The sequence below is a fragment of the Prionailurus bengalensis genome, chromosome B4 (genome assembly GCF_016509475.1).
Source record: "Prionailurus bengalensis isolate Pbe53 chromosome B4, Fcat_Pben_1.1_paternal_pri, whole genome shotgun sequence".
NCBI classification, from domain to species: Eukaryota; Metazoa; Chordata; class Mammalia; order Carnivora; family Felidae; genus Prionailurus; species Prionailurus bengalensis.
Window position 1 is genome coordinate 64888589 of NC_057358.1, and position 13407 is coordinate 64901995.

At 36.8% G+C, this 13407-nt stretch overlaps 1 protein-coding gene across 1 annotated transcript in view; it reads right to left on the minus strand.

Moving 5' to 3' along the window:
• Positions 1-13407, minus strand: part of PKP2 (plakophilin 2) — a 95438-nt gene that overhangs the window by 57633 nt on the left and 24398 nt on the right. The window contains exon 4 of the mRNA XM_043563130.1: positions 9857-9992. Within this exon, the coding sequence (XP_043419065.1) occupies positions 9857-9992 (136 nt within the window). The remainder of the gene's footprint in view (positions 1-9856; positions 9993-13407) is intronic.

The window sequence follows — 13407 nt, forward strand, 5'->3', positions numbered from 1 at the left end:
AACAGTGGATTATATATAATATTACACATAATAGATAATGAATTCCTACCAAGCATTAAGGAGATACAAATCTTTGGAGAAAACAGTCCACAGAAGTCTTTTGCCTGACTCTACTTAACTGATATGTAGGATTAGTCACATTCTTGTTTCCCTCTGGAAATCCTACTGATTCCCTGAGAATTATCAAAGCTGAGAGGTTACTCTATGTTGTGCTTTGCACTCCAATTTTTACTAGTTGAGTTACAAATTTACTAAGAATAACTTACATGTTTCCCAATGTATTTAGGCCAACTGTACTGTTACTGTAATCATGTAATTTATTTACCTGTTAGGTAAACGAATGAAATTTAAGGGTGAAAGGAGTTCCGTTTCTCTGAAAACTAATCTGCATGCTTTGGAAAGCCTAGATAAAGGAAAACAGCTTTAAAAAGCTCTGTAATTATTTGTGAACAAAATTAATGTAAAAGACTACGGGAAATGTAAAAATTCAGATACAAGTGAAATCAGATGAATCAGTGTCATTAAGTTCTCATTTCACTTTAAAGAAACTAAAAATTGCAGATGATACACAATGGGCATAGTTTATGCAAGATTATGACAAATTGTGTGTGTGGTATGTGTGTATAACTAAATTTTTTTTCCTTTGTAACTGATTAAGTGACCATTAGTCTTGATTTCAAAAAAACAGGAAAGTTTTTACCATAAAGAGATGGCTTTTTTTTTTTTTTTTGCTTATTAGATTAACAAAAACAAACACAAAAGAATAATCTCATGGTAGTAATGGTACATATAAATGGGCACTATGATGCAATGTTGGTGGGGTTTAAGTCTACACAATCTTAGGTGGAATTTATTAGGGTATTATTTATCAAAATTAATAATAACTCAATAGTGACAAGGACTGGATTTACCTATCATCTGAAACAATGTTAAAAACCAGACAAAGCATACAATGGTTTTGATAATTGGTAATGTAGCCATGATGGATAGTGATCCCCAAGGGATGGATAACAAGCAAGGTGAGCCCCACTGCTGTCAAAGATCACTGTATGGAGAGAGTTCTCAGGCTGCTGTGTAGTGAGGTAAAACCCAAATGGAATTCAACAAGCAGAGTTCAGGAGACAGTGCAGGATCCAAGAAGAAGAGTCCATAGGGAAGAGGTACCAGTGAGAAAGCGGCACAGAAAGAGAACTCCCGAGGTTGCAGAGGGTCTCCATCTAATATTCAGTAGAGTATTAATTAGTGCACGTGTGTGAGAAAATTGCCTGAAGCCAGGGAAATAACCAGCTAACCAACCAAATAACCAAAGGACTTAAGGGAACAGCTCCTCATGGTCACACAGGCCCAAGAACAGTGCCTATTCTCACTACCCAGTCAGAAAACCTCTTAATTCATGGTGCATTAGTTTTCAGAATTGTCTTGCTTTAAGAAGTGGGGATTAATTTGTTCTAGAATAAATGCTGCTCTGGTTCCACCTAGCAAAGCTCAAAAGCAAGATTTAAAAGGGTCAAACTGATTTCAAGTAACTTGAAATGTTAGGTAGAGACATAGAAGATAGAAAAAAGACTCAAAACTTTTAGAGATGAAAACTACAATTTATGAATGAAAGAAAATCCCTGAATGAGATTAATGGCATATTAAACTTTACAGAAGAAAGAATTAGTGAATTTAAAGCATACAAATAAATATCTAATAAAATATGTTTAAACATATCTAAAAAAGAAAACATACAGAAAACAAAAACTAAAGAAAAAGAATAGAGTACAGATGAGCTATGAGACAACTTCAAGTAGCCAAATATATATATATGTGTGTGTGTGTGTGTGTGTGTGTGTGTGTGTGTGTGTAACAAGTTCCCAAGGGACAGAAAAAAAAAAATCTTTGAAGAATTAATGGTTGAAAATTGGAAATTCGAACCAAAATTTGATGAAAAATAAAAAATCTACAAATTTAAACTCAATGAGCTCCCAAGCACAAGAAACCTAAGGAAAACTACACCAAGGCACATTATGACCAACCTGCTCACTGCTAGTGATAAAGAGAAAATCTTAAAAGCAGGCTGGGTAGGTGGAGAGAGTTACAGTATGTACTGAGGAACAATGAAGATGACAGATGATTTCTTGTCTGAAGCAAAGCAAGTAAGATGACAGTGAAGCAACAACTTTCAAGTACTGAAATAAAAAACTGTCAACCTAGTGAAAAGACCTCTCAAAAGCAAAGATGAAATTCCTTTTTAGACATACAAAAGCTCAAGTTAACCACCAGGAGACCTGCACTAGAGTAAATGTTAAAGAGAATTCTTTAGGCAATGGGAAATAACATGACATCTACGCAAAACAATGAAGAGCACTGGAACAACCTAGACGAAATGGACAAAGTCTTTGAAAGACACACACTACCGAAGTTCATTACAAAAAATACAGAGCCCCCAAAGCCCTGTTACCAATTAAAGAAAATGAATTTATAGTTGAGAACATAGCTAGCTTCCTTAGCACAGCAGGCAGTGTGCCAGTCTCATAATCTGAAGGTCCTGAGTGTGGTTAAGAACCTCTCACAAGAAAAGTTCAAGTCCAAGAGCTTTGGTGGTGAATTCTACCAAACATTTATGATGGAAATAATTCCAATCACAATCAAACTTTCCGAAAATTAAAGAGGAGAGAACACTTCCCAAAGTATTTTATTACTCTCAATCCAAAACTGGAGAAAGACATTACAAGAAAAGATCAATATCCTTTATAAATATAGCTGTATAACTGCCTTAACAAAGTTTTACCAAATCTAATTTTAAAAAGGTAACAGTACATCGTGACCAAGTGGGATCCCAGGAATGGGATAACACTTAAAGACCAAAGTAATTTACCATATTAGCAAAATTAAGATAAAAACCATAGAAATATTTTAATAAGTGAATAAAACATTTGATAAAGTCCAAAAACCATTTCTTTTTTTTTAAATCTAATGTTTATTTATTTTTGAGAGAGAGTACGAGTGGGGGAGGGGAAGAGAAAAGGGGAGACAAAGAATCTGAAGCAGGCTCCAAGCTCTGAGCTGTCAGCACAGAGCCCGATGTGGGGCTCGAACTCACAAACTGTGAGATCATGATCTCGGCCAAAGTTGGACAGTTAACTGACTGAGCCACCCAGGTGCCCCCAAAACCATTTCTGAGTAAAAACCAAAAAAAAATTCCATAAAATTAGGGATAAAGGTAAGTTCTTCAACTTGATATTGTGATGTATGAAAAGCCTACGGCTAACATCATATTCAACGGTTAAAAGCTAAAACCTTTTTTTCTGAAGACTAGGAACAAGGCAAGGATGTCCACTCTGACCACTTTTATTCAACATAGTATTCAAGTCCTAGCTGGAGTAATTAGGCAAGAAAAGGAAGTGGCATCCAAATTGGTAAAGAAAGAGCAAAACGGTCACTATTTGCGGATGACATATTATATAGAAAATCCTAAAGATCCCACCAAAAGTTTACTTGAACTAATCAATGAATTCAGTAAAGTTGTAGTATATAAAATATGCAAAATTTTGTTGCATTTTTGTACACCTGTAATAAACTATCAGAATTAAGAAAACAATCCCACTTACAATTGCATTAAAAACACACACACACACACCTGGGAATAAATTTAACAGAAGAGAAGATCTGTCCATGAAAGAAACTGAAGACACAAATAAATGGAAAGATGTTTCCTGCTTATGGATTAGAGAAATGCTGTTGAAATGTGCATACTATCCAAAGCAATCTACAGATTCCATGCAATTCCCATCAAAATTCCAATGGTATTTTTCACAGAAATAAAACAAATAATTCTAAAATTTATATGGAACCACACAAAGATCCTGACTAGTCAGATCAATCTTGAGAAAGAAGAATAAAGCTGGAGGCCATCATGCTTTCTGATTTCAAAACTATATTAAAAAGCTGTAGTAATAAAAATAGTATGATTTTGGCATAAAAAGACATGCAGATCAATGGAACGGAATAAACAGCCCAGAAATAAACCACACATATGTGGCCAATTAATTTACAACAAAAAACCCGAGAATACACAACAGGAAAAGGAGAGCCTTATCAACAAATGGTGCTGAGAAAACTGGATGGCCACATGCAAAAAAAAGTGAAACTGGACCACTATCTCATACCATACACAAAAATTAACTCAACTTAGATTAAAGTCTTGAATGTGAGACCTGAAACTATAAAACTCCTAGAAGAAAACATAGGCAGCAACCTCTTTGATGTCAGTCTTTGCAATGATTTTTTGGATATGACACCACAAGAAAAGAACAAAAGCAAAAAGAAACAAGTAGGACTAGATCAAACAGCAAAGGAAACTATCACAAAATGAAAAGACAACCTACAGAATGGAAGGAAATATTTGCAAATCATGAATCTGATAAGGGGTTAATAATCAAAACATAAAGAACTCACATGACTCAATAGCAAAACAACAATTCGATTAAAAGATGGGCAAAGGATCTGAATAGATTTTTCCAAGGAAGACATACAGACGGCCAACATACAGAAAAGGTGCTCAGCCTTCTTAATCATCAGGGAAATGCAAATCAAAACCACAACAAGATATCACATCACACCTGTCAGAATGGCTATTACCAAAAAGACAAGAAATAACAAGTGTTGGCAAGGATGTGGCCAAAAGGGAACCCCTGTGCACTGTTGGAGAGCATATAACTTGGTACAAACACTCTGAAAATAGTATGGCGGTTCCTCAAAAAATTAAGACTAGAACTACCTTATGGTCCAGTAATTCGACTTCTGAGTATTTATCAGAAAGAAATGAAAACACTAACTCAAAAAGATATATGAATTTCCATGTTTACTGTAGTATTGTTTACAAAAGCTATAGCATGGAAACAATCTAAGTGTCCACTGATGGATGAGTGGATAAGGAAAATGTGATATATATACACACATTGGACTATATTCAGCCATAAGTAAGAAGGAAAAACAGCTATTTTCAACAACATGGATGAACCTTGAGGGCATTATGCTGAGTAAAATAGTCAGACAATGAACAAATACTATATGATCTCACTTATATGTGGAATCTAAAAACAAACAAACAAACAAACAAACAAAGAAAAAAAAAATCAAAGATACAGAGAACAGACTGGTGGTTGCCAGAGGTGGGAGGTTTGGCATGGGTGAAATGGGTGAAGGTGGTCAAAAGGGACATACTTCTAGTTATAAAATAAGTAAGTCAAGAAGATGTAATGTACACCATAATGACTAGTTATTAAGAGTGTATTGTACATTTGAAAGTGCTAAGTGTAGATCTTAAAAGTTCTCATCACAAGAAAAAAATTCATAACCGAGCATGGATGGTAACTAGATTGGTAATCATTGATATGCATATATCGGGTCATGTTGTACACCTGAATATACTGTTATATGTCAATTATAACTCAATTTAAAAAATAAAACAAAAAGCAGGAAAAGGAAATGGTGTTAAAAATACTAAAATATAAAATTTTTTCCTTTCTTCCAAAAGAAACCCACGTAAAAATCCCCCAGATTAAATTCCTAAAAACAAACAAAAACTTACAGGTAGCATCATACTTAATAGTGCAAGAACAACCAAATGCTTCTGCCTGTGATCAAGAACAGGACAGGTCCACTTTCACTTCCTTTTAACACTGTGCTAGAGGTTCTAGCCAGTACCAAAGAAAAAAAGGAAAAAGAAACCTAAGTCATTAAGATTGCAAAGGAAGAAACAAAACAGTTTTTTTTTTTTAAACTTTTTTTTTTTTCAACGTTTATTTATTTTTGGGACAGAGAGAGACAGAGCATGAACGGGCGAGGGGCAGAGAGAGAGGGAGACACAGATTCGGAAACAGGCTCCAGGCTCTGAGCCATCTGCCCAGAGCCCGACGCGGGGCTCGAACTCACGGACCGCGAGATCGTGACCTGGCGGAAGTCGGACGCTTAACTGACTGCGTCACCCAGGCGCCCCAAAACAAAACAGTTTTTATTAGCAGATGGCATGATCTATGTATAAAATCTGACAAATCTACAAATATGCTACTAGAGCTTAGAGTGAATTTAGTAGTGTCACAGGATACAAGATCAATATACAAAAAATCAATTATATTTCTATATACTAGCATTGAACAATCAAAAATTGAAGTGAAAAAAAAACCCAGACCATGTGTAAAAACATTCAGAAATATATACCTTTAGGGATAAATCTAACAAAAACCATGAAAGATCTCTGGAGTAAAAACTACAATACACTGCTGAGAGAAATTAAAGAAGACCTAAATAAATAGTGAAATGTACCATGGTCAGGGGTCAGAAGACTTAATATTGCTTAGATGAAAATTCTCCATCCATTATAGATTCAATGCAATCTCAAACAAAATCCCAGCAGTTTTGTCACAAATAAACTGACAAGCTGATTCTAAAATTCAAATGGGACTGTAAAAGACCTAGAATAGCCAAAATCACTTGAAAAAGAATAAAGTCAGAGGACTAACACTAGCAAACTTCAATATAAAACTATATTAATATATAAAACTATAGTAATCAAGACAGTGTCGTATTAGCAAGGAGATAGACCAATAATACAGCAGTGAAATACAACACATGATACAGAAATAGACTCATATAGATGTGATCAATTACTTTTCAACAAAGGCACAAAAACGAAGTAATACCAAAATAATAATCTTTCCAGCAAATGGTGCCTAAACAATTGCATATATACTTTTTAAATGTATATTTATTTATTTTGAGAAAGGGAGAGAGAGAGCTGTGAGCGCAGAGCCCAACAGGGGACTCAAACCCATTAACTGTGAGATCATGACCTGAGCTGAAACCAACAGTCGGACACATAACTGACTGAGCCACCCAGGTGCCCCTGCATATGTGTTTTTTTTTTTTTAAAGGAACATCAGTCTACATTTGCAATATATACAAAAATTAAACCCAAATGGATCACACACTATAAAATCTGACAGTTATGAAACTTCTAGAAGAAAATATAGATTATCTTTGTGACATCAGAGTACAGAAAAATTTCTTGGATACATCATGAAAAGCACAGTCCATAAAGGAAAAGATTTATAATTAGACTCCATCAAAATCAAAAACTGTTAAAATAATGGAAAGACAAAATAAAACCAGGAGAAAGTATTTCCAAATCACATATTTGAAAAAAAAAAGACATATCCAGAATATAGAAAGAACTGACAAAATTCAATGACAAGAGAACAAAAACCCAAATAAAAATGGGCAAAAGAACTATGAAGTATCACCTCATATCTGTCAGAATTGCTAAGGCAAGAAACAACAGGTGTTGGCAAGGATGAGGAGAAAGGGAAACCCTACTGCACTGTTGGTGGGAATGCAAACTAGTGCAGTCACTCTGGAAAACAGAGTGGAAGTTCCTCAAAAAGTTAAAAATAGAACTACTGTACGATTCAGCTATTGCATTACTAGGTATTTACACAACAAATACAAAAATACTAATTCAAAGAGATACATGCACCCCTGTGTTCAAAATAGCATTATCAACAATAGCCAAATTATGGAACCAACCCAAATGTCATTGACTGATGAATGGATAAAGTACTGGAATATTACTCAGCCATAAAAAATAATGAAATCTTGCCATTTATGGTGATGTGGACAGAGATAGAGAGTATAGTGCTACGTGAAATAAGTCAGAGAAAGACAAATACCATATGATTTCACTCACATGTGGAATTTGAGTAACAAAACAAATGTGCATAGAGGGAAAAAGAGAGAGAGGCAAACCAAGAAACAGACTCTAAGCTATAGAGAACAAACTGATGGTTACCAGAGAGGAGGTGGGTGAGTGGATGGGTTAAATAGATGATGGGGATTAAAAAGTACCCTGTTGTGATGAGCACCGGGTGTTGTATGGAAGTGTTGAATCACTGTTTTGTGCACCTGAAACTAATGTGACACTGCATTTAACTGGAATTTAAATAATTTTTTTAAAAGGAAAAATGGGTGTCTGTGTGGCTCTGATGGTGCAGAGCCTGTTTGGGATATTCTCTCTCTCTCTCTCTCTCTCTCTCTCTCTCTCTCTCTAAATAGTAAGTAAAAATAAATAGTTTGGCAGTTTCTTAAAAAGTCAAACATATACCTACCATATCATCCAGACATTCAACTCCTAGGTATTTACCCAATAGAAATGAAAACAGATTTGTGCATATATGTTTGCAGCAGCTTTATTTGTAATAGCTCAAACAAATATCCATCAACAGGTGAGTGAATCAACAAACTAAGGTGTATCCATACAATGAAATACTGTTCAGCTATACACACACAAACACACACATGCACACATCTTTTGATATACACAACATGGATAAATCTCAAAAGATTAAAGCTCAGTAAAAGAATCCAAAGAAAAAAGCATATATACTACATAGTTTATATAAAACTCTAGAAACTTTAATATATTCTATAGTAACAGAAAGCAGATCATTGGTTACCTGGGGAGTGGAAGTGGGTTAGGGAGGGGTCAGATGTACGGATTATAAAGGGGCACAAAGAGACTTTGGAGATAATGGGTATGTTCGTTATCGTGATTGTGATGGCTTCATGATGGCTAAACATGGTAAAATTTAATTGGACCTTAATAAAGCTGTTAAAAAATGAACAAACAAAACTGGTACATTTATACAAAAGAAATCCATGTAGCAACTTTAAAGAATGAAATAGGGCTAATATATATCAAACATTTCTAACCTACTACCATTTGTAATTTTGTTTTAAACGAAAAAGGATACTGAACCAACCCACCCAGTAATTGTTTCTACACGTATAGAGTATCTCTGGAAAGACACCCAAAAATGATGTGGGAGAGAAAGACAGGGAAAGAGAAGGGAGGGAGGAGGAGAGAGGAGAGGAGAGAGAAAAAGAAAAAGGAAGATGGGGGGTAGGTTTGGAGTAGGAGGGAAACTTAGGTTCACTGCAAACCTTTTTCAACTATGATTTTTTTCCTGAACAAATATACCACTTTTTAAACAAACATAAAATGACCTAGTGATTCCATTTGGGAGGTGGTCTGCCCTGTACAACACTTATGGGAATGCCAAAAGATATATGTACAGAGCTGTCTATGGAACCATTTTCATAACTGCTTAATGAGAAAACCGCAAAACATTGTTTATATTTAATATATATTTAAATATAGAAAACAATAGTCTAAAATGCTCATGTGCGCTCTTGGTAGCTCTCTAACCCCCTCCTCCCATCAGAAAACTCTAAAAGTACACAGACTGTGAACAATTGTTGGCTTTGGTCCCAAAGCGGGAGATTGGAGAGACAGACAAAGAGGGGAAGGTTTGTGTGGAGACTTACATTCTAAGTTTCTGAATTGCAGTAAATTTTTTTTGGTAATGAGTATATATTCCCTTTTAATTAAAAAGGCTCGATGAGGGGGCGCCTGGGTGGCGCAGTCGGTTGAGCGTCCGACTTCAGCCAGGTCACGATCTTGCGGTCCGTGAGTTCGAGCCCCGCGTCGGGCTCTGGGCTGATGGCTCAGAGCCTGGAGCCAGCTTCCGATTCTGTGTCTCCCTCTCTCTCTGCCCCTCCCCCGTTCATGCTCTGTCTCTCTCTGTCCCCAAAATAAATAAACATTGAAAAAAAAAAATTAAAAAAAAAAAAAAGATAAAAAGGCTCGATGAAGACATATTTATTTTATTAACTTGTTATTTAAAATTGACCTATAGTTGACATATAACTCAATAAAGATTTGTTTTTAACTTAAATTACTGGTTTCAGTGTGCAGGGCCACCATAATAGATGTCAAAGCGTGGTAATTTTACAGTGGACTTAAGATGATACTCACCCTTTTCCGTGCTTCAGATTTCTGGAAGCACTCGTGCTGTATGAAAGTAGCTGCCGCAGAAATTCTGGGTGCTGGTGTGTGGTCTGCATCCAGCATGCTCACTGCTCGCTCCAGAGTCATCTCCACGTCTGCATTCCTAGACAAACAGTCACGGATTCAGCAGAGTTCCAAACCTGCTCCCTCCTGCCTGCCAACCTGATCTTTCAGAGATGACTTGGCTAACATGGGGAAGCACCTAGAACACCTAAGCCTTGGCTTTTCTTCAGCCAAAAGAAAAATCATCAGCTGAGGTCAGAAGGCATAGGAAGCTAGCAGTAGAAATATTCCACCTCTGATCAGACTGGCCTCTGAGAATGTCACTGAATTAAGTAGCAGCATAATATATACCGAAGAAAGAAACTGAACTCACTGGAGATAAACATGTGTAGTATGATAATTACATCTGAAAAGGTCACTTCAAAGGCACAATAAGACTTTACGTGGAATTTAAAATAAATTTGATCACACCTACCCTATGACCCAGCAATAGCACTGCTAGGAATTTACCCAAGGGATACAGGAGTACTGATGCATAGGGGCACTTGTACCCCAATGTTTATAGCAGCACTCTCAACAATAGCCAAATTATGGAAAGAGCCTAAATGTCCATCAACTGATGAATGGATAAAGAAACTGTGGTTTATATACAAAATGGAATACTACTTGGCAATGAGAAAGAACGAAATATGGCCCTTTGTAGCAACGTGGATGGAACTGGAGAGTGTGATGCTAAGTGAAATAAGTCATACAGAGAAAGACAGATACCATATGTTTTCACTCTTATGTGGATCCTGAGAAACTTAACAGAAACCCATGGAGGAGGGGAAAGAAAAAAAAAAAAGAGGTTAGAGTGGGAGAGAGCCAAAGCATAAGAGACTCTTAAAAACTAAGAACAAACTGAGGGTTGATGGGGGGTGGGAGGGAGGGGAGGGTGGGTGATGGGTATTGAGGAGGGCACCTTTTGGGATGAGCACTGGGTGTTGTATGGAAACCAATTTGACAATAAATTTCATATATTGAAAAAATAAAAAATAAAAAAAATAAAATAAATTTGGTCATAGAAGTTAAAAATTATTTCTACCATGGTAATGTTAGACCTGTGGAATGAAACACCTTCCCTCAACAATCATTAGGTTTTTCTCAGAGTTGTTTGAAACTGTTATTTCAGCTAAAAATGAATTTTAAAATAAGCATCCTAAAAATTTTCTCTTTTTTTAATGTTTATTTTTGAAAGAGAGAGAGTGCGCAGAGGGCACTGGTAGGGGAGGGGCAAGAGAGAGAGGGGATCTGAAGCGGGCTCCGTGCTGACAGCAGAGCTGGATGTGGGACTTGAACTCACGAACTGTGAGATCATGACCAGAGTCACAGTCACTTAACCAACTGAGCCATCCAGGCACTTCTAAAAGTATTCTTATTTAATAAATATAACAGTATGTAAACAATAAATTCAGGAAAATTGGATTTGTTTTGTTCAAATAAATCATGCTGATGTGAAGAATTCATCAGGAAAGGTAATGATTAAAGACAATTATAAATATGCTTTTCCTTGGGGCACCTGGGTGGCTTAGTCGGCTAAGCGTCTGTCTTTAGCTCAGGTTATGATCTTGTGGTTCATGAGTTCGAGCCCCACATCAGGCTGTGTGCTGACAGTTCAGTCTGGAGCCTGCTTCAGATTCTGCATCTTCCACACTCTCTGCCCTTCCCCTGCTCATGCCATCTTGCTCTCTTTCTCAAAAATAAATAAAAAAACATAGAAAAAATTTTTTTAAAGATTTAAATATGCTTTTTCTTGGGACACTTGGGTCTCTCAGTCAGTTAAGCATCTGACTCTTGATTTCAACTCAGGTCATGATCTCACAGTTCGCGGGTTCAAGCCCTGTGTAGGGTTTTGCACCTGTTTGGGATTCTCTTTCCCTCTCTCTCTCTGCCCCTCCCCTATTTGTGATTGTGTTCTCTCTCTCTCTTTCTCAAAATAAATAAACTTTTAAAATATGCTTTTTCTTAAAGAAAACAATTTTATAAACATTCTGTTACCATTTGTTTTGCCATTATAATGACATTTGGTTTATGTCTTTCTAGTAGCATACTTTTGTCCTTTACTAATTGCGGGTATTTATAGTGATGATGAAATCTGATGCAGTTTAACTCAAGAGAGGATAATTTATAGAGGACAAATAAAATTGCCACTTGTAAAACAATAACTCCCAAATGCCTCATTGAACTGGTTTTTTCTCCCCCCTTTTATTTCTGCCTAGAGGGTAACTGGGTTAGGGGACCTATTATCACTGTGGATGTTAACACATTCATGCTTCCTTAAGCATTGACTCAGAGAAACCAGACTGAGGACAGCAAAATCTTAGAACTGTGGCTAAAGACATGCCTTAAAGGTATCCTAGGACTCTGGCTTCAAAAAGAGTACATCTGATTCATTCCAGGTAATGGAGAATAAAAAAGACAGTGTGGCAGGGTGTTTTCCAGTATTTGTTAGCAAGCACAATGAATACAAGCATAGCAGGTTTTACTGTACCTTACTCTACTGCTTTGCAATAATGCTTTTTTAAAAACTGAAGGTTGCAGCAACCCTGTGTCCAGCATGCCCATCAGTTCCATTTTTCCAGCAGCATTTTCTCACCTCATGTCTCTGGGTCACGTTTTGGTAATTCTCACGATATTTAAATTTTTGCTATGGTGATCTATAATACAATGTTACTATTGTATTTCTTGTGGGGCACCACAAACCACACCCATGTAAGATGACAAACTTAACCCAAAAATGTGTGTATTCTGACTGCTCCACCAACCAGCTATTCCCCCACCTCTCTCCCTCTCCTCAAGGCCTCCTTATTCTCTGAGACACGGATTGAAACTAGACCAATATTAACTCTACTGTGGCCTCCACGTGTTCAAGGGAAGGCAAGAGTTGCACGTCTCTCACTTCCAATCCAAAGCTGGAAGTGATCAGGCTCAGTGAAGAAGGCATGTTGAAAGCCAAGACAGGTCAGGCTCTTGGAGCAAACAGTTGGCCAAGTTGTAAATGCAAAGGAAAAGTTCCTGAGGGAAATTTAAAACGTTCTTGAAGGAAATTCAAAATCCACTCCAGTGAACACACAAAGGGTAAGAAAGGGAAACAGCCTTATTGCTGATATGGAGCAAGTTTCAGCAGTCTGGATAGATCAAACCGGCCCAACATTCAACCTTCTCTTAAGCCACAGCCTAATCTGGAGGAAGGCCCTGTCTCTCTTCAAATCTATGAAGGCTGAGAGAGAGGAGGAAGGTGCAGAAGAAAAGGTGGAAGTTAGCAGCGGTTGTTTCATGAGGTTTAAGGAAAGAAGCCATCTCCATAACCTATAACTGCAAGGTGAAGCACTCGTGTAGAGGCTGTGGCGGGTTACACAGAAGAGCTAGCTAAGATATTTAAGAAAGGTGGCCACACTAAAAAACAGATTTTCAATGCAGCAAAGCAGCTTTATATTAGAAGATGCTATTTAGGATTTTCATAGCTAGGGAGGAGA